The sequence below is a fragment of the Alosa alosa genome, chromosome 11 (assembly GCF_017589495.1).
Source record: "Alosa alosa isolate M-15738 ecotype Scorff River chromosome 11, AALO_Geno_1.1, whole genome shotgun sequence".
In the NCBI taxonomy this organism is placed as follows: Eukaryota; Metazoa; Chordata; class Actinopteri; order Clupeiformes; family Clupeidae; genus Alosa; species Alosa alosa.
Window position 1 is genome coordinate 4,379,045 of NC_063199.1, and position 27,816 is coordinate 4,406,860.

The window sequence follows — 27,816 nt, forward strand, 5'->3', positions numbered from 1 at the left end:
ACACCCAGGGTGGGGAAACAGAGAGAGAGAGAGAGAGAGAGAGAGAGAGAGGGGAGTCCACCACAAAGACAAACGCTGCCCTTGTCGAAAAATCTCTTGGATGCACACGTAACTCGCGGCAAGCCACGGCCCCCAGTGGACGAGCGAAAATGGAGAGGGACTAATCCGAGACCACTGGGTCCTCTGAGTCACCTGGGAGTCATAGATCACTTTCTCAGCCTTTATCTTAAGGAGGGAGGGGAGTGAAAGTCGAGCTGGTCGATAGGGAGGTGGACTGGGGTGGTCTCCCAAGAATCTGAGCAAAGAAATGAGCAGGGCTGAAATTTCAATAATCAGATCAGACCTGCATTAAAGAGACTTAATGCCATTGATTGCTTTGAACTACAACCGGTACGAGGGGGATGAAAATGGAACCAAATCTCTGGAGCCATGCCTCCAGCCCCAAAGGATCGTAATACCTAGGCATGCTCTGTTCTTTGCAACACAAAACTGATGAACAAAATGCAAACACAAGGCTGCGTTTGTTTTCAAATCTTCCGTATTCTTTCAGCACCTCAAGCCAGCTTTCAGGGCCTGCTGGCTTACCGCCACACTATCGAGCCGCATGTAATGTAATTCCAGAAGAATCGCGATCGATTGATGCCTGAAAATGCTTCGTAAAAACTCTCGCCTTATCAATGCGTCAGTCTTGAGGCTTTAGAGGAGAGGACAGGGTCAGCGAATTTCCTGGGCTCGGCAGTTTGAAGATGAATCTCATCAGGCGATCGGGACAGCTCTGACTGTGGCGGCGTGGCGGTGACAGTTATCAGCGCGCATGCATCTGAATGCTACCCGAGCGAGATGACAGGGGCAGAGAGGTGAAGTTATGTCCTACAGATACACTTATCTCTGCTCTTCTTGTATTCCCTTTGTTCCTGAGTTGTGGCACTCAGTCACTCACTACTGAGAGGTGATGGAGGAGACAAGGGCAGAGAAGGCAATTATCTGTCAAATTACTCTACTGCAGTTATTTCGTACAATTTAACAAAGCAATTACAACCTTTCAAAGCACAATATTGTTGTGGTCCATGTTTTTTTTCTTTGGGGGGGGGGGGGCTACTCCTTTGAATACTGCACTGCCTAGCTCTTGATTGCTTTCCAAAGGGCTGTCTAGTTACACCAAACTATGAATGAGCAGAGAAAAATGGGACAGAGAAGAAAAATAGAACTTTTTGTGGCATGCATATATTACTGCACAGTTCTCTCAATTCTTCTGACAGAGTTCAGAGTTTTCACTGCTGTAACCCAGTGCAGTTCTGTAATTCTCCTGTCTTAAGGTGTTACCACGCACCAGAGAGGGAATAATTTTTGAAGAGAGAAAAAGGAACATCAAACATTGAGCTCAGCTTTGTTCTTCAGTGCTGTTGTGGAAATTTTATGAGCTTATTTACTAGAAACTCCAGATGCTCCCGTCACTGTCTGTTCCTCAGTATCCCCATGACAGCGACAACCTTCTGTGATGTCACTCTGTTTGTGTGTTATCTGCTGGCTTTGTCCAAATATTTTTAAATGAAAATTTCTCTGTTAACATCTAACAGCATAATTTCAATAAGCTTACACATAACCCTGGCTATATTGGCTTTTTGTGAAACTTTTTTTTCCTTGTAAAAACTGTTAACCATTTAAAACAATGGTTTAGTGATACAGCATAGTCATACATCATACACAAATACACTACCATGCAAGAATAAATCTGAAATGATACTTCCTTCCCTAGTTCTGTGAACTGCAGGTATGCATTACTGTGATGTACCTAGTGGGCTGAATACATTGCTAAATAAGGACCAGCCTTTGGGACGACACACATAAATCCTCACCACCAGCCAGAATAAAGCTGTGATGGTGCAGTCATGTCGATGTTTTAAGAATCGTGTTCAACAAGCACCCGATGTTGGGCGGCCTGACAGTGATCTGCGTGGGAGTGTAATGACATCTGCTCTAAGGGTATCGCGTTTCGCCACGCTGCTCTTAAGACATGTCATTTCCAGTTTCTGATTTCCGAGGATCCATTCCAACGGCGCGCATATCCGCCAAAGGCGGCCCCTGATGGAACGAGATGGCAATATCGGGGGGCAGCCTTGGAGAAATGTGGCAGGCCTTCCACAAGTATCTGTGCAAGGATGCACTGTGCGTATGCCATGTAAAGTGAGAGGGAAGCAGGAAGGCCGGGCCACTGACGCCAGCCATGCTGCTGAGAGCCATTTAATCCAACAAGGCAGCCTATTATTTACAAAGCCAACTAACCACTCAGCCAATCCCCTGAGCCATTGTGCACTTTATTCATTTGGAAATGATTTATACGAAACAGAGGTAGTTTCAATACGATCGGAAGTGAACAGACAGAAGAATTAGCGTAGGGCGGATGGTTGTTGGCTTCCGAGAGTCACAAAAAAAAGGCGACGTGGTGCTAAAGATGCATCGTCAGGTTCGCCCCCCTTCGGTGTCAGGGGACAGGACCTACCATCTGTGCGAGGAAGCGAGCCGGGATGGGGGAGCGGTTCGACAGCTGCAGTGGCCTGGGGACGTCCGTCAGCACCGGGATGCTGCCAAAGTCCACCTCTGCAGAAGCGACATGGATGACCGGGCCCTCAGCGAGGCAGGACAGCAGCAGGGCCTATGGGAGAAGGATGGGAGGGTCACATAGGGCAGAAAGAGGGTCCGGAGCAGAGTCAATACGGTTTCAGAATGACAGACAGCCACTGTACACACACAGCAATTAAAATGAATCAGTTAGAAGAGGATAGAGGAGCGAGAGCAAAAACAAGAGAATGAAACACAGACGTTTGCATTTCATAAAGCTGAGTGGGAACTTAAGTCGCAGTAAACATTTTGTGTGCAATTTTTGGGTTGTTTTTGATTTTATACTAATGGCTCTTTCTCTCCTTTCACCATATAGCGTCTACAGGAACACAAACACACACACACACACACACACTAACACACACACACACACACACACACACACACACACACAAAGAAAGTGCACCACTCCGAGCTCACCAGTGAGCTCTGACTGCCTAGCACAGCGATATGAGCGGTGATGTCCAGAGGGCCCAGGGCCTTGACCTGCACCACCAGTGGGATCTCTGCAGAGCCATGCGGCGGGATGACCCCCCGTGGGTGAGGGCTGGAGTACAACACAGAGGGATGTTCCTCGTACTCCTAAGCACAGAGACATCCAGTAAGAGAAGCATTTTTAAAAAGCAACTAGATATACCTGCACACACTGAAACCTACTGACTGCATAGAGGGAGAAACTTGAAGTAGTTCATGCAAGAGACTACATGAGAGATTGAGACTGACCTGAGACAGGAGGCCATAGCATGCCGGCAGGTCACTGTTGTTGATCAGCTTCACTGGATGCTCATAGGCGTAATCCAAGAAGCACCTCTCAAGCCTCAGTGAAGGGGACTCCAAAGTCACCTCAGGGATAGAGCACCTGGACCACAGATCGACTCATTTAGTAAAGTACAACTAGCTAAGACCGGCTGCCTATCAGAAAAACGTTAAAATACGTATGTATGTACAGTATCTCACAAAAGTGAGTACACCCTTCAAATTTTTGTAAATATTTTATTATATATTTTCATGGGACACTGAAGAAATTACACTTTGTTACAAAGTAAAGTAGTCAGTGTACAGCTTGTATAACAGTGTACATTTACGGTACCCTCAAAATAACTCAACACACAGCCATTAGTATCTAAACCACTGGCAACAAAACTGAGTAGACCCCTAACGGCTCCTACACACAGTTGCGTTCCGTCAACGCATGCCAGTGGGTGTTCCCGACGGTAGCTATGCAAATGACTTGAAGTATAACCGTAACTTGATTGGTTGGTGCCGTCCGTAGATTGGCTTGATTGGCCGGTGGCGTCTGTCGGTGCAGCAACAGCTGAACTTCTCAACACGAGCGACAGGAGAAACGTGACGCAACGGACCCACAATTCAGTTCGGCAATGGATGACGTGAGCCCATGTAAAGTGAATGGGATGCGTTTCCAGCAACACAACGCACGCAGCTGTGTGTAGGAGCCGTAAGTGAAAATGTCCAACTTGGGCCCAATTAGCCATTTCCCTCCCCAGTGTCATGTGACTCGTTAGTGTTACAAGGTCTCAGGTGTGAATGGAGAGCAGGTGTGTTAAATTTGGTGTTATCACTCATACTGGTCACTGGAAGTTCATTATGGCACCTCATGGCAAAGAACTCTCTGAGTTCTACATAAGATGGCCTAGGCTATAAGTATATTGCCAATACCCTGAAACTGAGCTGCAGCACAATGGCCAAGACCATACAGCAGTTTGAACAGGACAGGTTCCACTCAGAACAGGCCTCACCATGGTGCCCCAAAGAAGTTGAGTGCGCATGCTCAGCGTCATATCCAGGTTGTCTTTGGAAAATAGACATATGAGTGCTGCCAGCATTGCAGACCATACGCCACACACTGCATCAAATTGGTCTGCATGGCTGTCGTCCCAGAAGGAAGCCTCTTCTAAAGATGATGCGCAAGAAAGCTAGCAAACAGTTTGCTGAAGACAAGCAGACTAAGGACATGAAATACTGGAACCATGTCCTGTGGTCTGATGAGACCAAGATAAACTTATTTGGTTCAGATGATATGAAGCATGTGTGGCAGCAACCAGGTGAGGAGTACAAAGACAAGTGTGTCTTGCCTACAGTCAAGCATGGTGGTGGGAGTGTCATGGTCTGGGGCTGCATGAGTGCTGCTGGCACTGGGGAGCTACAGTTCATTGAGGGAACCATGAATGCCAACTACCAAATACAGTGACATACTGCATGATCCCCTCCTTCAGAAACTGGGCCGCAGGGCAGTATTCCAACATGATAACGACCCCAAACACACCTCCAAGACGACCACTGCCTTGCTAAAGAAGTTGCGGGTAAAGGTGATGGACTGGACAAGCATGTCTCCAGACCTGAACCTTATTGAGCATCTGTGGGGCATACTCAAACGGAATGTGGAAGAGCACGAGGTCTCTAACATCTACCAGCTCCGTGATGTCGTCATGGAGGAGTGGAAGAGAATTCCAGTGGCAACCTGTGAAGCTCTGGTGAACTGCATGCCCAAGAGGGTTAAGGCATTGCTGGAAAATAATTATGGCCACACAAAATATTGACACTTTGGGCACAATTTGGACATTTTCACTTAGGGGTCTACTCACTTTTGCTGCCAGCGGTTTACACATTAATGGCTGTGTGTTGAGTTATTTTGAGGGGACAGCAAATTTACACTGTTGCACAAGCTGTACACTCACTAATTCACATTGTATCAAAGTGTCAATTCTTCAGTGTTGTCCCATGAAAAGATATAATAAAATATTTGCAGAAATGTGAGGGGTGTACTCACTTCTGTGAGATACTGTATGTATGTAAAAACCCTAGTGTTACTCAAACAACACCACAACAACATTCAATATTCATATCCATGAAAGTGTCCTTGTTTTCTGCATTTTAAATCTCAAACATTTGGGGGGAAAAGCTACTGTATTTTTCCATACTTGTTTGGCTTTGACATTCATTTCCAAACCAACCAAATGCTATTTGCATGACTTTGTTGTATGTTTTAGTTTGCCACTGACCGTGAGGACCCCGTGTAGTGTTAGCTGCATTGTAATCTTGAACGCCATTTGAAAAGGTCATTACTGTACTGTTCTCATGATGTTCATTTGCTTGACTGCTTTGAAATCTTCTGCCCAATGTTGTTTACAATTCATCTTAGTAAATGTAAATACACAGCTGAGGAAATAGCCTGCTGTTAGCTATATATCATTTATTGTCCTTGTGCTCACAAAGGAGAATGTCCTTAATGACGTTGTTAGACAAAGAACAACATTCATTTCATTAACTGAAGTAGCAATCTGAAGATATACACTTTAATGTATCCAGAGAGGACAGAATGCTTCCATGAGTAGCTGTTTCTAATTTGTTCCTCACGGTTAACCATCCCGACTGACCTGGCACGGATTGGGAGGGCCAGCACATCCTCACCAACACCCTGGACATCCACCACCAGGGCCAGGCTGTAGCTGCGGACTGTGTTCGAGCACAGGGTGACCTGCAGGGCACAGGCAAGCAGAAGATAAGTGTGACACTAAACTGAATGAGATAAGAAACCTCTGTGTGAGTATGACTGGAGAAATACACAGCTTTCAACAAACATTTCAGGGTAGGCCAACTCAAAGATAAACTGTATGTGCTAGTTGTTAAGTCAGGAGCAAAAAGTTTTATTTTTTATTTTTTTATGTGTGGCGGCTCTGCCTAAGCTGGCACATCAGGCTGGTGTGTAGGAAGTTACATGGTTTATTGCACACAGCAGCAACTGCTGTGATGGGGAGAGTGATGGCAGATGCTTTAGTCCTGCGGAGCTGCCTGCTGAGCACATACACAAGCTCTCACACATACATATGCACACATAAACAGCACACACACACACACACACACACACACACACACATGTGCAAGCACTCTAGCACATACAGTTGCATACACACACACAAGCATGCACTACCAGACACACAATCTCACACACACACACACACACACACACACACACACACACACACACACACACACACACACACACACACACACACTCACACACAAACAAACTGATTGGCACATCAAATGAGGATGTAGCTAAAAACCTGGCACGGGCAGCCAAAATCCATCCAAATCTGTTTCTGTTTGTCTGTACTCTGTGTTTGTCTTAATGAGCGTATGTGCTTGTGTGTACAGTGTGTGTGTGTGTGTGTGTGTGTGTGTGTGTGTGTGAGCATATATGCATGTCTCTGCCATTGTGTGTGTGTGTGTGTGTTTGTGTTGTGTGTGTGTGTGTGTGTGTGTGTGTGTGTGTGTGTGTGCTTGTGAGCATATATGCATGTCTCTGCCATTGTGTGTGTGTGTGTGTGTGCGTGTGTGTGTGTGTGTGTGTGTGTGTGTGTGTGTGTGTGCGTGCGTGCGTGTGTGTGTGGTCTTTCTCAGCGATTATCCTCTGTCCATATGTGCGAAGCGCTGGCCCAGTCTCATCCATATTCCGTCCTCTCTGCGCAGAGCAGAGTGGAGCCCCTCATTAGGGCCGGTCAGCGGCCCAATCCGCTCGGCTGTCACCACGGTGGGGAAGAGCTGCCGGGGCGGCACGCTGACAGGAGACACCTCGCACAAAAGAGGCCGCCAGACAGCTGGACAGATCCAGCAGATTAGCCCCCGGGAGGAAGTGACAGCTCCCCCACAGCCTCCCCAACCCTCCCCACCAGAGATGGGAGAACGCCGCCCCAGATGACAGGTACACAAGGTAACCTGCGCCAGGAGAGGCTGGCAAAGGGAAGACAGGATAATCACGGCCCCGGATGAGATAGGAACGGAGATGGGGAACGAGAGAGACAGAGAGACAGGAGGGAGAGAGAGAGAGAGAGAGAGAGAGAGAGAGACATCTTCTTTTGGTCTGTCTTGATATAATGGAAGCCTGCAGACCTTTAAAGGAGGAAAAAGCCTTAAGGCTGATTATGGATTAAAGGTCTCCTCTTGATTAAAGGCCCTGAGATTTAAAAGAGCCTTCAATCAGATGGCCTTTTCCAAATGACTCAGCATACAAGCAGTGGCTCTCTATGCCAGCATGACACCTCCCTCAATCCCCCACAGAAAGCAATGAAGGGCATCACGATGAGCCAGCCTCATTGTTCTTGACAGGGCCAGATACCAGCCTACTTTGCATTGTATTTGGTTTACTTCTGAATTGTTCCATGCTATCTCCATCCAGGAAAACAATTTCCATATGCTTTTTTAACCATTATGTCTATGTTGCAGCCACAGTTGGGATTTTACCTGGAGGTCCATCTGTCCTTGGGCACGCACTGTTCCAGAGCTGGGGACGACGGAGAACTCAGTGGGGGGCTCTCCCGACGACTCGCCTGTGAGCCACTCGGTTCTGTTTAGGTGTGACACCTGGTGGGCACTGGTGATGCTGGGCGGCCCGGTGCCATCCCCTGGAACCCGGAGGTCAAAGGTCATGGGCACCAGTGAGGTGTTGGTCAAACAGCAGGTCAGCGTCTGTGGAAACCCTGCGAGTAAAAACAGGAGGAAGCTGGGTTTATGCCATTGGTAGATGGTCCAGGTTCAGGAGGTAAAAACCCAGTGTTTGGGTATAAAGACCAATGATCAAAGCTAAGATGGGACAAAAACCTGACAAAAAAACATTTACTCTCAGAACCAAAAACTGTACTCCATTTGTAGAAGGTGCTATGCACAAGTCATTATTGAACAGTGAGACATGAGCAGTAGTCGCCTGGCATACAGCCGCATTGATTGCAAATGAAACACCAAGCTACAAGTTAATTTACCGAAGGACACCTCCCCGAAGTTGAGCTCCGGGATGCTGAAGTGGAACGTGGGCCCCATTACACAGCCCCTGCAAGACATAAAGCACCACAGAGAGCCTTGAGTTAAGTCTGAGGCCTCCGCTGAGCATGTGAAGGTCATCGGACGCCGAGAAGCAATTAATGAAAATCGAGAGTGTGCAAAAGCAGAGAGGGAGCGAGAGAGCAACTGAATGAAAGAGAGGAAGAAGGACTGGAAAAGGGGAGAGGGGAAAGGGAGGGGAAAAAAACAAAATCAGTCAATTTCTTGGATGACAATGCAGAAGGGTAATTCAGTGATTCTCAAACTCAGCACTCTCCCATGGTAATACATCTTAATCAGGAAGAGGTGCCAGGATTGGAGTGGGTGAGAGTCCGTCTGAGACCCAACAGTGCTCACGCCAAGCCCCCCCGCATTGTACTTTTCACTTAGGTGCAACCCTGAAGGAGTCATTTAATTCATTGTATAAATCATGCAACAATAGGAAAGCAAAGAAAGTCCCCAGCCAGGGGACAGACAGGATGCATGGTGGTGGTGGTTGTGGAGGGTCATATTTATTCATCTGGTAAATTGAGATAAAAAGCTTAGGCTAAGCACTGTTGAGGAGGAGGAGGAGGAGGAGGACACAGGGGAGGGGATTGGGAGGGGATCATTGATACCCAAGTGGAGGTAGGGGTCACCTGAACGTCAGGACGAGAGGCAGGGGGTTTCCCTCGACGGCAAAGTAGAAGTCCTCAGAGAAGGCTCCCAGGGTGCTGGAGGAGAAGGTGACCTCCAGGGCGTGGCAGTCCCCAGGGGGGATCCTCCCCGTGACCGGGCTGAACGAGAAGCACAGGCCCAGGGCCGAGCTGGGGTCCAGGACTCGGTACGACGCAGCTATGAGTCCTTTATTGGTCAGGAGGACCTAGAGGTAACAGTGATGAATCAGTCCAAATAAAAGTTCAGTGGCTCCTTGGGGATCAAGTTTGGTTAGGTTAAAGAAGTGCACATGGACGCTATTCCACTCCACGCTGCTGACACAGTTCACGTTTGGTCCTTTACAAGACCAAAGGCATACTTTGGACAAGTAAATGAGAATCACTTTAAATTTTACATTTTACTGTGAATCATCTTTTTGGATACATACACACACCCCTAAGGTTTCTGGTTTGGTACTTCATTGTTTTTCACAACAGTTTCTTTCCAACACTCTTGTTGTGTGAGGCTGAAGATCTACATTTTCCCACACCAGTTTATTACATTGCTCCACTGCTGTTTGGCCTGGAAATTAAGTTATTACCAACTTTAGCGTCTGTCGTCATGCGTGCGACGCCGGAGCCTGTTTGTGAATTTCCACGCTCACACTAGCCCTCTGGCGTTATCACAGCGAACCTTTGCTCTAACTCAATTTGCGGTTAAAAGTGTTCACTCGCGCATGGTCTGACAGCTTAATAAGAAAGAGAGCACCATCACCAGCTCCTTGAGATTGCTCCTGGAAAGTCGCCTCCTCGCGGAATGGCAATTCACGAGGTTACTGGCTATTAAAATTCAAACTGTCGACTCCGATGCCCGGACAACTAAAGTAATCGCATCACAAGCGTATCCAAATACCAGAGCCACTGAATTGTCTCAGGAAACCTTTTGCATAATTCAGCTGAAAGTATTTTCAAACTGTGCCAGGGTCTATTCTAATTGAGACTCCTGATAATAACAATAGACTTCAATTATTCATTAAGTTGGCTGATGCCGAATATACACTTGTGATCTGCCGATTGTTATCAGACGATGCAATATTCAATATGAGACTATGGTGTTTCCTTTTTAATAACAGATTAATCAAAAGGCTAGAGTTTGTATTTGATTATTTCTTTCTCCCTTTTTCTCCCGACAGCCTTCAGCTCTTGGTCCTCCTAGTCTAGTGTAAGCCCCACTAAGGCTGACAAGTGCCCCTGGAAACACTGCAGTATACATACCTCATAGCTATGCTTGGAGCTGATGAAGATGTTGCCCATATCCAGAAGGTCAAAGTTGAACTGGAGTTTGGGGCCAATGCCCTCTCCCTTAATGCGGAGAGGCAGACGAGACTCACGGCCTGATGGAGACACATATAACACCACCCGAAAGCAAAAGCTAAGAATGCACACACAACATCCAGTAGTTAGCCATCATGCAAACACACAACTACTACACACATTCACTGAAAACACAACTGTAATTGGTTTGGGCATTCTGACAAGGCATGCACAGGGTAGACCCTCAGGGGAGCTAGTCAACATGCCAGGGATGTTTTTGGGGAGTTGCAGCAGAGGGTGATTGGTGGAGGAGTTTATTTTTTAGGGGTCACAACAATGCATCCAACGTCTTTCACTCTCTATGCAAATGAATGAAAATCTGACCACCATCACCACAGGCAGCAGATGCAAATGATTAAATGATGAAGCAGCTCGCTGGAAGCGACTGTAAGTTCGAAGTCAAATGGCCTGGGTGCACTTTTAAAGTCCACGCACAAGTGCATGCTTTTAAAATGACTCTTTAAGAGTGACCTCAAGAGTCACCACCACATATCACTGACAGGCAAATACTGACATGAAATAACAATTTTCGTGGAATCTGACCCACTCTACAGTATTTGGTGTTCAGTATTCTTCACACCTAGGGTGCTGTGAGCGTACCTGTTATGTCACAGTACACAGTTTGCTGATAGAGTTTGGCCTCCTGGGGCTTGAAAACGATGTTGACCTCTGCTGTGCTGTTGGGCCACACGTCTCCCTCCTGCACAGAGCAGAGAAGAAGGCCACTTAACACCCTCCGTCTCCAGAGCCTGAGCTCAGAATCCAACCAGGCTGGGATCATGCAGTGTTTCCCATACATTGACTTATTTGTGGCTGCCCACCACAATATCAACATTGACCACCACACAATGATTTTCCATGTTGTACTATTTCAATTGGATGGAAATATGTGCACCTTTGTAAAGCCTCTCCTTGTTTCTGTCTCTCAATGAACCTACATGCATGTTTAAAGACAACATTAACAATCCTGCAAGGCATAGAAGAGTAGTAGAAGGCTAAATTGTGCTTAAATCTGGTAAGCATCATAACCCCGGTGTGCTAATTTGTTCTACCACCACAAATAGAATTCAATTCTGTGGGAAACACTGTCATGGTTACACATGTCAGGTGTTTCCCCACTGCCTTCTCCACAGTCCATCCATTCATTCACTTTTCACTTAACAGGTTGGTGAGCTGAACAAGCCTGGGGGGACCTATGTGCTCTTCTCCTGGGCTGATACTTCTCACAGACTGTGCAAGGAACTGGGGTTAGTAAAAGTAAACAAACTAAACGGTCAGGGTCTCTCCTCGACTAACAGGATGGTCTATGCAATACAAATACAAATGCACAGCCAGCGTCTTCTTACCCAGATCAAGCTTCTGCTCTGTATTGTTAAACATGCATATATGCATATTTCCTGAGAAACATAGGAAGTGACAGAGCTTGAGGTCAAATCAAAGAGAAATTGGATGCCCTAACTTATTTGTACATGTCTGCCCATGAGAAACAGTAAAGGGGCTAACACTAAAATGCTCTGGCAATGGCTAAAGTCAGGCCCCTTACACAGGTGGTGTGTGTGTGTGTGTGTGTGTGTGTGTGTGTGTGTGTTTTCTCTGTGTGCCTTGGCAGAGCGGAACAGCTGAGAAAAGGCAGCAAGGACTTGCATTCAGTGAGTGTGTTTGCCTTGGAGGTCACAGAGAGTGGCAGCAGAGTGCTGATGCAGCATCGCCACTGTGTGCTTTGCTTTATTCCGCCCGTATTCATTCAAGTGAGGCTCAAATCTTTCTCATTGTTCCCCAACTGCCCCCCCCCCCTCACCTCCTGCCCCCACCACTCCCTCCACCCCTCTATATTTTTTTCCCCTCCTCGACTCTCGTTTGTCCTCAGGAAGCCTCTCCAGACCTGCAGTGCAACATGGACATGGGGGGTGAGTCACCCTGGCCTCCCTGAGGAGCTGGCCATGCTTTTGAGATGCCCCTGGCAGCCAGCATGCCTCGCTGAACTATAGGGATGGAAGAGGAGCAGGAGCACTGTGCCTCCTGGGAGAAGAGGGGCGGGGGGGGGGATGATGGAGGGGGGGGAAGAGCAGAGGGGGGGGGGGTGGAGTGAGGTGGGAGAATGGTGGTTGGCTGGTGGGGTGAAATCAGGTTAGAGTCTCATCCGAGCTTCTGACTCAGCAAAAAACGATGGCCCTGTCATGCTGCTCGACGCAAACACAGCAGGGCTCTCTGTTTGTGTCCTGTCACCCTCTCTACGACACACACAAACAAGCACCCACACGCACGAACACACACACACACACACACACACACACACACACACACACACACACACACACACACACACACACACACACACACACACACACACACACACGACTTATATGGTAAGGTCATGTACTAAAACACCAGATGACAAAAGCTAGGCATAATGTGCAGTGTCATGATACAGGTATCAGACAGATTAGCATGCCGGGCCATTAATGTGCTGTTTATTTCAGCGCTGGAGTCTGGGCTGGGTTTCATCACAGCAGCGGGCCTCACACCCAGCGGCACAGTGCAAGCCTCAAAGACAGATCCGTCACTGTCAGGCCAGGAGAGAGCTCCAGTACAAATGAAGGGATAAATCGGAGGCGCAACCTCCCGAGGCTGCATGGACAATGTGCACAACACTTAACGACAGCCCAGGGAAAGAGTGATCTACAAGTAATACATCATGGGATGCCCTGATGTTGTCTGGACAGGGGGGCACAGTGATCAATGGCAATGATTTCAGCGATGGTCAGCCCGAGTTTAAAAGCAGTTTTTCTACTTAAAGAGTTAAGCATCCATTTGCAGTCCATGCTAGACAAACCCTTGGATATGTGAAACACCAAAAAAGGCTAATGATAGCATCTCCATTTAATCTAGCCCATATGTTTACACATATGGCTACACAGAGTAAAGTCTTTGGGGACTTTTGATTTAATTTATGCATGAGGTAAAACCTCTTCCTCCTAGTTCTTTATAACCCAACTGGATAGTGCCAGAGGACGAAACTAGCTCTGCTGTGACATTTGCTGTGTTGGGCTTTGCGAGCCGGACACACACACGCACATGCATACAAACACACGCACACACACTCACACACACACACACATACACACTCACAAACATTTACACTTATTAATTTGGCTGACACTTCTGTACAAAAGTGACTCACAAAAAATATGGAACAATCAAGGTACAGTACGAACAGGACAAATCTTTCCCTGGCCAGGGCAACAATGTAACAATAAGTACTACCTTGTATAAGAAATTGAATGACAATTCTAAGTCAGGGATGTAGATAAGAGAGATAGGCAGGACGGAGAACAACATTATGGTAAGTTGTTGTGTGTTGAGAGGAGGTATTCTTGAAAGAATTGGGTCTTCAAGAGGGTTTTGAAGATAGAGAGGGATGCCCCTGCTATGGTAGCAACTGCTAGCTTCACCAACGGGGAACCACAGATGAGAATAGTTTGGATTGCGGTGAGGGTGCTGGTGGCAGTGCCAGGAGACGTTCTTTGGAGGAGCGCAGTAGTCAGGTGCTAGCATATGCCTTTATGAGAGCACCCAAGTAAGTGGGTGCGGAACTCGAGATCACGTTGTAGGCTAGCAATAGCATTAATGATTTGAACTCGATGCAGGCGGCTACGGGTTGCCAGTGGCCATTTTGGTTTTTATTGAAAAGCAGACACACTGCCACGTTCTGGATCATCTGTAAGGGAGGACTGTTAGAAGGGTGTTACAGTAGTTGAGGCATGAGATAACCATGGCCTGTACCAGGACTTGGGTAGTATATTGAATATTGACAAACCCATACACACACACACACACACACACACACACACACACACACACACACACACACATATACGCACACAAATATACGCACACACAAAAACACACACACACACACACACACACACACACACACACACACACACACACACACACACACACACAGACCAGAGGCTCTATGATGATGTGTTGGTGCGTGAAGGCCAGGCGCTCGTCACGTAGCTGCCGCCGGCGCTCCTGGAAGGTGCGGGAGAGCAGGGAGAGCTGGTGGCGGGCAGTGGGGTCCGCCCCGCACTCCGTCAGGAACTGCTCCATCTCATCATCCTCCTCCAGCTGGAGGTCCACACAGAACCTGGAGGAGGAGGAGAAATGAAAGAGAGAGTTAAAGAGAGAGAGAGAGAGAGACAAACAGAGAGGTAGAAGTGGAAATAGAAAGAGGGAGTTAGATGAAGAAAGGTTGTTTCAGAGGGATAGAGAATGAAATAGAGAGAGAGAGAGATAAAGAGAGGAGTATGAAGAATGAGAGAAAGCAAGACAGAAAAAAGCAGAGATAAGCAGATAAGCAGGGAGGTGTAGACAGAGAGAAGCACAGACAGGGGAGTCCCACAAACACTAAGTGGAGGAAAGAAGGCAAATGAACTCATGTGAAAAGAACAAGAGAACCAAAGCAAAGAGCAGCAGGAAAAAGAGCTGAAGGGAAAGAGAGAGAGAGAGAGGTAAGGGGGAGCAGCATGGAGAAAAACAGTGACAGAGAAAGTGAGAAAGAGAGAGAGAGAGAGAGAGACTAAATCAGAGTGAGTGAAAGGAAGGAGACCTAGACAGATCAAAAGGTAGCAGGTTTGTAGCTACAGTGGTAAGCCAGTCTCCCTCTATCTCTCCCTCTACACCTGACAACAGGGGCAGCTATTCTCACAGGGATCATGAGAGTCTCCATCACCGCCCTTCCTCAGCCCACTGTACACACTGGTGGCTTAACAGCAAATCACTTCAATCATTCGCCCCTAACCACAGAACTGTGCTCTGCTGTCTTCCACAGGCAGTGTTTCTACGCACAATCTAAGAGAAATCCTGTCGTTTTCTAGAGCAGACCGGTGATGGTGAGGATACTCCCAAGGGACATTTCCCACCTCTGTTTATGTTGCTCCTCCTCCTCTTCTGTGGCGAAGTTCTTCCATTGGTAGTGCATGATGGCATCGCTCCTGTTCACTATGGCGACCGAGCGCTGATTGGCCATGGAGATGTAGGTCTTTTCCAGGAGCACCGAGTTACGCTCCAGCCTCACGTTGGCGTCAGTCGCTGCTCCGTAAAGGCTGATGTAAACATCCTCTCCTGCAGGTGCATCCAAATCACAGACACATTCATCAGCACAACACTGTCTACAGAATGACCTTAAGACCTTCATTCCCAAGACCATTTGCTCATTTGGCTTTCTTAAAACTTTAAAAGATACACAATCAGTCATGGACAGCTGATCATGGACTGTTGATTGCATCTGAGTTAAGTGTAACAGGTAACCTATTCACTACAATCTACTATATTGACAGTAAAAAACAAGGTGGGAAGCAACAGGCTAGCAGAGCCCAGAAATGGAGACACTTCACAATACTTTTTTTCTAAGGTATTATGTCATCAATTGCCCATTAATTAATTGATACAGTGTTGCTCTACAATACACGTATGCTGCCTGAATTAATGAATGGCTCAGCACAGGTACATAGTCCATGTAGACCCTTAATGTAATGTGGGACCATGAGAATCAGTGTATTTTGAGTCATGACAGTGCCATACAGTATGGTCGACGGCCACCACCTAAGCATTCAAAACAACTACGTCTGATGTCGAGTCCTTTTCTGGAGCTTGTGTATGGGGTCTGTTTCAGTAATCAAGATGGCGCTGTTGTGTTAACAAGATGAAGCACACCTGGTGTCAACAAACAGGTTTCCCTGGGGACAGCCCTCAGAAGTCATGTGATTGTAACCAAAGCAACCACCATCAAAAACAAATAAAGAAACTGCATGCAAACTAAGTGCACAAATCACTGCCATGGTGTATGTAAACCACCAGCCCATTTTGATTTGGTTGAAGTAGTCTGGTTATATTCAAAGCAGGCGTCATGCACCTCATTAGGATTCCCAATTTGACCTTGCCTTGACAAAACCACAATCACAAACAACGCAGAATGAAAAGATATTAAAAAAAATATAAAAAAAAGAATATAAAAGATATCAAATTAGACACTGTAGGTGTCTGGCGTCCCTAGACAGATCCATCATTATACTCTAAAGCTGTGAGGAGTGTGTGACAAACAAATGCAGTCATCATAAAAATGCTGATGCTATTCTCCGTAATCCAGTAGGCAGAGAGTGATGTATGTCAAAACATGTTTCATTTGTCATATTCTTCAGTAGTAAATGAGCCCAATCCATCACAACGTCTGTGAGTGAAGCAAAAACACCCTTCTTTCCATTCCACTTCAACCCCCCCCCTTTTTTTTCCAACACAGAATAACAAACAAATTAAATGCCCTGAGTTTTAACAACACGGTGGGAGGGGAGCTGTTGTGAGAGACCCAATTCCTCTGACAACACCTCAAGTTTAAGTAAACAAATCTCCAACCGCAGACAGCGGACAAGAAAACAATCACACACACACACATGGCAGGAGCGGATTCAAAAACAGCCCTCATCACACACACACATGGCAGGAGCGGATTCAAAAACAGCCCTCATCACACACACACATGACAGGAGCGGATTCAAAAACCTTGTCTGCCACGTTTGTGGAAACTGGAGTAATCCACTGGAGAAGGCCCCTGCACTCCTGGGCATATTAACATGTTATTGTGTATAGGTTAAGAGAACTTGGGACGTGTGAAGAGGTAGTTTCATGTCACAAACAGCTGTCATTAACCTTGATGTTTTCTTGTTCAAATATGAAGCTGGTGAGGCTACAGCCCACAACACACACAGACGCACACAGACAGATACACACAAGCACACACAAGCACACACACACACACACACACACACACACACACACACACACACACACACACACACACACACACACACACACACACACACACACACACACACACAATCTCAATTCACAGCATATCTATTCTAAGGAAGTGAATCTAGAATCACAGTCTATTCTTGATCATGTTTAAAAAAAAAAAAACACATTGATGGAAATGCACACACTTCCCCCTAAATCCCCTACTCTGTACTAATGACCAGGGGGAGTAGCACTTCCTTGGTAAACACACAGTCGAGTCTTTGGGGGCTTCCCCTTCAAAGGCACGCAGCTGATCAGTAAGAGCTCCACGGGGGCCAGTTTGTTATCAGGTCTGAGGCAGCCCTGCCTGGTGTTGTTTTCCTCCTTTCGCCTCTTTAAGCATGCACACTCAGCTGCTCTGCACAGACACAGCCATCCATCTCTTTCTAACACTAATCTCTCAAAGATATAGGTTATACTCCAACCGTTAACAGGCAGCGAGTCGGAAAACCTTCACAGAGCTGCTTCATCTAAAAACATTACAGGGAAATTTAAAGAGGGGAAATAAAACACTTGGCCCTCAAGAAGGGCCACAGCGTGATATCTTTTTAAAGGAGGAAAAAGGGGAAAAAAGGAAACGCAGCCAGAAGACCAGAAATTAAATCAGGGGAACTGACCTCTGAATGTGAACAAGCAGCTACAAAACTGTCACAGTAATTGGGATTTGAAGTCCTTTCTGCCTAAAATGAAATGCTCTTCTTGTGTGTGTGTGTGTTTTCTCCTTTTCTCCACCTTCACTCCTGGGCTGCCCCTCCTTCTGCGGCTACTGCTGCTGCTGATAGTGATGGTGGAGGATGGAGCTGAATATCTAATGACGGTGAGACACTGTGAAGAGAAGAGGGGAACCTGCCCTCCGGTCCCCCTCTGTTACATAACCACCATGTCTCCCAGCATTTAGCGGGAACTGGCTAATGCACATTTTAGCGGAGAGGATAAATTCTAAGCCCGGCACATCTGATGGGCCCAGGAGCGGGGAATTAGCGTTTATTTTTATCTCTCTCTCTCTCTCTCTATGATGCTCCACTCTGGGTGAAAGCGTGGCGATAGAGGGAAGGGAGAGAGAGTGGGGGGGTGTGGGGGAAGAAGAGGAAAATGGAGTAATTATCAGAGATGTAAGGGAGCTGACATACAGTAGGATGATGACAGGCAGAGCATATTGCAGCTCTCTATCTATAGATCCCTCCAACAGTGGAACACACAATCATACACACATACACACACACACACACACACACACACACACACATACACACACACACACACACACACACACACACACGTGCCAATTTCATGCTTTCATCCGCTCACTCTCCTCTGATTAATTCTGCACTGCCATCAGTTTCATTTTAACCCAGTCTCTGCCAGCGGAGTCAAGAAAAGAGGATGAGGAGAGGATGAGGAAGAGAGAGAGAGAGCAAGAGAGAGGGAGAGAGCGAGAGAGAGGGAGAGAGGAAGTTTCTTTGCCTTTGATTGCCTACACTGGTGGGGAGTGATGGAGAGCTGAATGCTGGTTGGAGAACCGCAGCGGTGAAGAAGAGGGGGAGGGGTGGGACTGCCACTCAGAGGTCTTGTGTGAGTGTGTGTGTGTGTGCTTATGTGTATGTGTGTGCGCGTAGGTGTTTGTGTGTGTGTGTGTGTGTGTGTGTGTGTGTGTGTGTGTGTGAGTGATGTCTTCATTGGCTCATGTAAAGTGCACTCTAAAGCAACGACAGAGAGCATTGGCTCTGATGTTTCAGCACAGAGGCTGAGTCTACACGCAAGTCCAGGAGGAATTTCCTCCTTTTAGGGGAGGAAATGTTCCTGAAAGAGATTACCCAAAAAACACAATTCACATGCAGACTTAAAACCTCACAAACTGTGCCCAATTTCTACACAAATCTCCAATAAATGCCAGATGAATTACTACCATCATTCACCATTTTAAGAATGAGTGTTTTCTTTTTCTTGCAAAAACATGATCTGAGCTGTCTTTCCCAAAAGTCTCACTGTGGTGTGATCATCACAACCAAGATAGCATACCAATGATCAAACTCTAACACTAATCAATGGTCACAGCACAGTAAGGCTTTTGGGAAACAGTATAGCCCTACACTTTGGCAGCTAACATTGCTGGGAATTGACTGAGGGAAACGTTGCTCATCTGAATCCCAGCTGGAAAAGCTCCAGAACCAAATCTGTCATGCTCCAGCTATTAGTGAATGGATGGAAGCACGCAAAATGTAAATTATCCCCGAGGAAGGACTAGGCTGTGTAAATAAATAAACAAATAAATAAATAAATACTGTATGCTTCCTTCTATCTGCATTACCATAGATTATCATCCACAGGGGGTGTCGCCGTGAAGAAAGCAATCTGCCACACACGATCAGGAATCTCATGTTTTCCCAAACAGGACTGTTTGGTGTTTTGGGAATGGTGTGAGCCGTGATGAATCAGCCGACTCGCTCCTAGGCACTCTAGTGTTTATTTCTCACCGGATGGCTGAATTCATATAAAAAACTGTGTTTGTGGTGATAAAAAAAACAATAAAGGCCAAATTGGTTTTGAATTCCTTTGGAATGCAATCAGTGACCTATGACCTATCAGGGGACAGATGAAATGCAATACATGACTGGTGATTGTACATTGCTCATTTTGTTATGTATAATGGAGAATATGCATATTGCTGTTATTGGATATCTCCCTGTTTGTGATCACAGAAGGGACTCAATGGTCTTTCATCTTCTGCACTTGTCTGTGGCCCAAGGCTGTCCCTGCGTTGTTGTAATGAAACGCTCTCTCATTTCACATGTTTGCTGTAATGACAAACTCCTTTAATGAGCAACGTGGTGAAGACCGAAATGGCCAGCATACAATGAAAGAGCATCACTCAATCACTCAAATCACTCAAACCATTTGTCATACAAAGTTTTCCAAATGCATTTCTATTGTCGCAATTCTATTTTAAGAAATGCATTACATTGTTGCAGTGGTGTGGGTGGAAGTGTATGTGTGTGTGTGTGTGTGTGTGTGTGTGTGTGTGTGTGTCTCAGAGAGGAGAGAGATACACAGAGATCGAGAAGGACAGAGGGAGAGAGAGAGAGAGAGAGAGAGAGAAAGAGAGAGAAAGAGAGAGAGAGAGAGGTGTGGACTCTGAGGAAGCCAGAGTGTTTCCCCTGAGAAAGCTCCGGGAGAGGCTTTCAATGCGGAGAGAAAAAAAAGAAGGCAAGAGAACGGAGACGCTCTCTGCAGCGGCCCACCGCTGCGCTCTCCGGCTCCTCCAGCTCCGCCAGAGCCGCTCCTGGGGATTTTCTGCTCCCTCTACCACAACTCAAACTCAGTAAGCAAATGTTAAAGGACGGATAAGGAAATGATCACAAGCAGAACAGCTGCTGGTCATTGAAAGGCATTTCAGCTCATTCAGACCCATAGCAATAGCGACTGTTAAAAAAGGGTTCTATTTTCAAAAGAGAGACTTTCAAATTATAGGCTTGCTTCCAGAGATTATGTGTAGCTTGATCTTGGTAAGTAATGTCATAAATGTGCCAGAACAAGGGAAAAGCTGACACCGTGCATTCCAGTAGTCCGTCCCAGGGTCCCTGACATGTTGTCAGCGTTGCTGAACAGGAACGAGGAAGAATGTGGACATTTTTGGCAGCATACATCACAGACCGACTGCAGTTGCAGTGCAGTCTCTCTCTCTCTCTCTCTCTCTCTCTCTCTCTCTCTCTCTCTCTCTCTCTCTTTCTCTCTCTCTCCTTCTCTACCTCTCTCCTTCTCTCTCTCTCTCTCTAGCAGCCTGTTCTGACGGTGGTAGAGCGTCAGGAGGACAGACCTCCCGAGCAGCTTAATCTGAAACATAAATGAGCCGCAGACAGGGAAAGGTGCTAAATTAAAAATGATACGCCCCTGATGGGCCTAAAGTGGTCTTTTTAGAGTGGCGTGCACAATGAAATGTTAATGGAGCTGCCCTTCAACATACCCGTGTGTTTATGCACCGAGACAGCGCTGCACCTCGGAAGAGCCCGGCCTGCCTACCTCAGCCACATTTTGCCTTCACATGTGAACCCACACACACACACACACACACACACATACACACAGACAGATACTGAGCACAACACACAGTCTGCACAAACTTGCAAGCCACCATATGCACATATGCATATGCATGCATGTGCGTGTGTACAAACATGCTTGCATTCACACACACACACTCAAACAAACAAAACATAGCCTATATTGGGATGCCTACCATCTTGAGGTGAACCCTCTTGAGGTGAACTATGTTAATAAATAACCACACCTATTTATTCACACACATGCACACACACACACACACACACACACACACACACACACACACACAAATACTACACAATCACACAAACAAACTCATGCACACTGCTTCACTATCTTAAACTATGGAACCCTGAAAGGCTTACTGCATTGGTGTCTGTGATAAGACCCGTCACATAGCAGTGCCATTAGGTCTATCAAAACACCATTAGTAACAGCAGCTGGGCTTTTCCCATCAATAGCCCATCACATTAATGAGCAAGTCCTCTTCCCATCATACAGTACATCAACTGATAGTTCAATCATAGTTAGGCTTTTCTTTTGTCCTTAGGCAAGGTCATTTGGCCAGGACCTGCCAAATCACAGAGGAAGACTTGAAAAAACAATAACCACAACCAACACAAAATCACAACAAAATGCTCATTTCATTATCTTCCCCATACAGTAGATATTCAGAAAGAGGACACATATGTATTTTATTTTTCATTTTATCAGAAAATGGAATGTTTTTTTGTCAAGTTTAAGACCCTATCTCAATTGGAGTGAAATTATTAGTTATCAGTAAAACAAAACGAGAGCGAGAGAAAGGGAAAGCAAAAGATTTTGCCTCTGAGGGCTAATAAAGACAGTTTTAAATGGGCAAGATGCTCGCTTGTGAGTGCCTGATAACCCTGACACCCCCAGCCATTCAGACTCATAAATCTGTTAATAGGATATGCTAATAAAACATCTCCTCATTGCAGGCAATGTGATGGAGCGAAGATTTTCGCCATAGAAATGGTGGCAACGCAAATGATTAGTGCAGGTTTATGGTGGAGGGCCATGGGAAGAGAGAAAGGAGAATTATTATAATCACACGTTAGCAGCTATAAACAGATTCATCCCTTTAGTTCAGCTACATTAGGTGCAGGTAAGTGTGTGTTTTTTTTGTAAAGCATGATAAGCATGATCAGACTTGAAATCTTATCTGCAGAAAATGATCATTTAAAAAAATTCAATTAAATAAAATTCACAGGAAGGACAATGGTTTAGTGTACAGTAATCTGCTTTAACTTTTATAGAACACACATTTTATGGCTGTTATGGAAATTGTATACTGCACTGGACTTATATATTATTATCTATTGTAAGTCACTCTTATGGTTTCTAATATAACTAAGTACAATAACACAACACTAAGTACAATTACAATAACAAATTCTGTTACGTGCATTCATGTCCAAACCATTGCATTCACAAGTTGCCTTGGCTGCAAACATCTGCTTAATGAGGGCAGGTTGTGTTTGTGTACCTGTGTGGTAGTGCAGAAGCAGCTCTTGCGTGTGGTCCCCAGTGGTTTTAGGCAGAAAGTCTACTGTGATCTGCATGCTCTCTGCAACACCAAGGGTCCCCTGGGGAGGATCCACACTAAACGGGCTGGAGAAGCAGGAGAGACACACCCAGTGAAACTCACACATGCACACACACACATGCACGTACACACACGCACACACGCACATTCGTTCACATAAACTTACATACACAAATCCATATCTCATTTGCCATGCCCTTTAATTTTTTTCAATAACATGGGAATGTCCTTTAGAATCTTGATCTGTTAAAGTGTTTCAAACAGTGTACTTAATTCGGTCCACACCACTTGACAAAAATCATAGTTTATCTACAACTGAACAAACTAGCACTTTCACTGAGCATGTACAGTACATCGATCAAACACACGGTAAATACCCATTTACATTTAAAAAATCCAGACACACAAACAGGTTGCAGAGACTATAACACAGTATTCATGACATTAGTGCAGCTCTTTCACATCTTCAAGCAAGCTACTCACCCTGCATGCACCCAAATAAACAGAACAAAATTTACACATGCATCAAGCCTCAGCTATCTTGCACCAACCTGCATGTGCTGAGCTGGAACTTGGCCTCACAGTTCCCAATGTTGCGCACCAGTAATGTTCTCTGGGCGGTGCACTTCACTGGGCTGATGGGAAAGTGCAGCTGGTCTGGAAAGTCCAGGATGGCCCGAGCCCCCACTGCCCGAATGGGCACTTCAAACTTCTCCCGCTCAGTCACGCAGATCACTCTGTGGAGGTAGTCCTGCGTGGTCAAGGCACAACGAGGAATGAACACTTATGAAAAATAGATTTGCAAGCCACAATATACCATACTGTTGACCCATACATGAACAGCAAAGACTACAAGAAACAAGGTCCTATTCAATTTTCACACATTTTCAATGTTAAACAAGTTGGTAAGATGATAATTAATATTAAGACGATATCTTATCAATGCATGACATGCATACAGTTAGATTTACTTAGATTTCATTGGGTATTCCTACTACAAATGCACTGTAAATGCACGCTTTCCCACACAAATGACTTCACATACACATCTTAAGAGACAGGACACAAAGTGTGTTTCCTTCGAAGAATGACTGAAGTAACATGACTACACATCTTAAGTATTTAATGAGGCTTTGCAATAACTGAGTCTGTTGAACAACATCACTGGAATAATCCGACAAAAACAAACATTGACAGCAGGCAAACTGCCACATTAGAGACCTGCAAGCACAGTGACCAGAGTCTCCTAGACTTTCGCCTTTTTTATCTGCCTTTTACACCGTTTACTTACTTTCTGACCTAACTACAGTCCTACAGGCTCCAGGGTTCCCTGGGTGTCGCTGTTACACTCAGAACCACAAGAAGAAGTATTAATGTGGCAACAGAGCAAAGCAGATTAGCAGGCCATTTCAGCGGCTGCAGAAGTGCGTCTAATGGGCGAGTGTGGGCGATGGTGGAAAACTTTCAGTCTCCCGGGACGCGCTTATCAAAGCACGCTCTCTCTGCCAGCCTTATTGTTCAGGGACGCGTTAACGAGGAATGTGCGACTTGACATTAATGTTTCGGGGCGTCCGCATCAGAGGGGAAAAAGCACAACCCCTGGAATCTGGAGGATCTCAGGCATTTGAAATGTCCTAGAAGTGTTCCGACGGTGCCGCAGTGCTAAATGGCAACGGTGACGTGCAATGTTGTCGCTGCAGTGTTGTGCTTTGCTTTGCTTTGCTTTGCATTGACTGATGCAGGCTTGTGTAGTGACGCCTTGTTTTTTATGGCCCTGTGAAGTTGTGCTGTATCATACTGCGTTGCATTCAGCTGTATAGTTTTGAAGAAAGTTGCAGTAGAGTTGTGTTTTTTTGTCAGGTCGTGTGTTTTGTTGTGTTGTGCTTCACTGCATTGTGTCTTACCTTATTCTCCTGAGGTGTGAAGAGGACAGTGAATGTGGAGGCCATGCCTGGAGCCACTTTGTTGCACACATCCACTGGGCTGACCACCTTAAAATACAATGAGTCCTCCTCCACCACTTTCACCAGGCGAGGTATCTGGGTACCAGCACACACACACACACACACACACACACAACTGTAATTCACATGCTGCAGTTGTCCTAATTATCCACTGGGAAGACATTTATCCCAACTATTTCTATGGAATAAAAATATACATAAAGACCAATGACAGCTAAGAAGTGAGAGGGATGTAGTGAGATTTTTTTTCCAAAAGAAGAATGCATCCTTAAACAGGTGGCTTTACACTGATAATAATGGTGTGATACCGGCTGGATGCCAATGAGGCACACGCCACTAGGGATGTAGAAAAATATTGATACAATAATTAGAGTAGTTGCAGTGTTTCATGACTTTTTATTGTGTTTGACCTTAAATGATGTGTTTCATGACTGTTGATATATGTAATTTATCCCTCAAATTTTTATTATTATTTGTTTTCCAGTGGTATATAGCATAATGAATTGCCTTAGTGTATGAAATGTGCTACATAAATAAAGTGATCTTGCCAACAGTATCATGTATCAGTACAGTGTAGTATCAATATTCATGCACACAACCCTACCTGCCACTACTTCAAGTGATTAGCTGACACTACACCATGCAGCAGACAAAATGCTTTGCACTGTCCCTTATCCACTGCGACTGTCTATGTTGAGTAATTGAATGAATAAAATGGCCTGTAAGATAACTAACAGCATGATAGAAATGACTGAGTTGCAAGAGTACCATTCATTGCCTGGGGTACTAACATCAGATACAGCACATAATGGGATTTGTGGCATTGGCTTTACTTAATATTCCACATCCATGAGCTGACAGGGGAAAGAGTTTTAAAAAAAGATGACATTTGGCTCAGTAAATGTGTCATGTACAGAACATTTGCGTTAGGAACTCAGTGGCCAAGTAAAGATACTTCAAAGAGAGTAAGCATCTATTAAAGATAGTGTTTTTTTGTCTTTCTTCTTCTAATGCTTATTCACAGTCTAATTATCTTAGTCTAATGTCCCCATTCCTGCCCTGTTCCTCTATCTCAGCAAGGTGAATGAAAAGGAAAGCGCCACTGGCAAAGTGTGTCGCTGGAGACAAGCCAATTTGCAATGGTGTTAACTGCAGGGGAGCGCTTTAATGTTATGTTTATGAGTCATTAGGAGGCACTTTCCAAGAATAGTAAATATTCAGTTAATATTCAGGTGTGGACACGCAGTCATTTATGCTTCCCACCTACAGTATGTTCATGTGCCAGTTCCATCAGTACATTTCATCTCTATCTATCCCACAACAGTACACATAATATCGGCTTTAGTGAGTGTCTTTTCCACAAGAGTACTGTTTGAATTCAGACACGGAATGTTAAAAGTGTTCAGAGTGAACCTAGTGTAAGGACTGCTTTCTTCTGCAGCAGTGATGGCAACATAGGTGCGTTGGGTTTTACTCTCCCTCACACACACATGCTGTGCACGCAAGCACACACACTTACATTTATCCTTCACATTTCTAATCTCTCTAACAGTGAAGTTAGGCAAAACATTGGTGATATCTTTTCTTCATAATATCCAAAAACTTTTGGTGGTGTAATCTGAACAAGAGCTACAAATAGGCTAGGCCTACCACTTCAAAAAAAAAAAAACTCACAAATTGACAATCGCAAATTGATAAGAGGCATGGGGCGATTTGGCTGCACAATATTATGCTAGGCTATGACTATAATAACCCTTTTAGCCCAAGCCTAGCCTATATCACATGCAGTTCGGCACATGGACACTTACGACATAGAACGCTGCTATCTAGAGATTTTGACCTGACCCAGCCACAACCCATCTATCCTCTGTACACTTTACCTGTGCCTGGTCAACCCGCGGTGTGCTTCACTTGTTCACACAGAGAAAAAAATTCATCAACAATAGTTCTGAAGTTTTTTTAAAAGGTACTGGACTTTGCAGGGTTGAGGGGTCACCATGGACTATTTTGGTGGAACACTATTGGCACAAGAACATATTGTGAACCCCCAAATGTTGATCTGAAGTTGGCATCAGTGGATGGCAACACCACTAGTATATTTCGCCCCCTGCTCCATAAGACTTTAAGCACCTCCATAGCCCGGTGTGGGCTCTTTCTTAAAGGAACTGTTTGAAGGCAGGGAAGCTTAAGCGGCGGTAAGAATGGGTTTTAGACCAGATTCTTAAAATCCCACCAATTCTAAGAATGTGCTCAAAACGTTAAGCTAGCTTGACTTTTCTCACAGGATTTCAGCACAGGCGGGTTAACCGAAAATGATGGCTCACACAGTGTGCCAGACCACTTCTAGCAAACATTAGTCATGTTAGACCTAAGAAAATTGAATGTGAGTTATCAAGGACAGGCTGGGTTCTCATGGGTTATCTTGATACTCATAAAAAGTGACAAGATGATACTGCATGTCGACTTAATGACTTCATTACATTACAGCAACACTTGGTGCTTCTGTCAAAGAAGAACTCTATGGATGCATCCAAACAAACTCACCTTAACGCTGTGTAACTGATGTCCATTTTTTTAGAAACACATACATCCTTCACACCACTATCAAATTAGAGGTACCGGTACCTATTGTCTAAACCTATCGGTACCTATTGTCTAAACCTACCTAATGTGTTAGCCTGGTTTCATCAGACTCACTCACTTTGTGAAGAAAGTCTGGGTGCTCACAACTGAGAAATGTTTCCAAGCTTTGTAATGGGCGCAGACTTTGCATTGACTTTTAAATCATTGGTCCACCCATTCACATTGATCAGGGATTCCTAACGTCACTTCCTACTTCGCCTAACCTAACAAACTGATGATAAATCTCATCGGCAGTTAGGAAACAATGTACACATGCACA

General features: G+C 45.4%; 1 protein-coding gene across 1 annotated transcript in view; it reads right to left on the reverse strand.

The window, feature by feature from the left end:
* Positions 1 to 27,816, reverse strand: part of hydin (HYDIN axonemal central pair apparatus protein) — an 89,781-nt gene that overhangs the window by 58,702 nt on the left and 3,263 nt on the right. Inside the window, 14 exon segments of the mRNA XM_048257159.1 lie at positions 2,501 to 2,653; positions 3,040 to 3,201; positions 3,343 to 3,478; positions 6,015 to 6,115; positions 7,882 to 8,117; positions 8,397 to 8,464; positions 9,093 to 9,316; positions 10,365 to 10,483; positions 11,064 to 11,163; positions 14,433 to 14,616; positions 15,392 to 15,593; positions 22,891 to 23,015; positions 23,502 to 23,701; positions 24,855 to 24,989. Coding sequence (XP_048113116.1) covers positions 2,501 to 2,653; positions 3,040 to 3,201; positions 3,343 to 3,478; positions 6,015 to 6,115; positions 7,882 to 8,117; positions 8,397 to 8,464; positions 9,093 to 9,316; positions 10,365 to 10,483; positions 11,064 to 11,163; positions 14,433 to 14,616; positions 15,392 to 15,593; positions 22,891 to 23,015; positions 23,502 to 23,701; positions 24,855 to 24,989 — 2,145 coding nt within the window.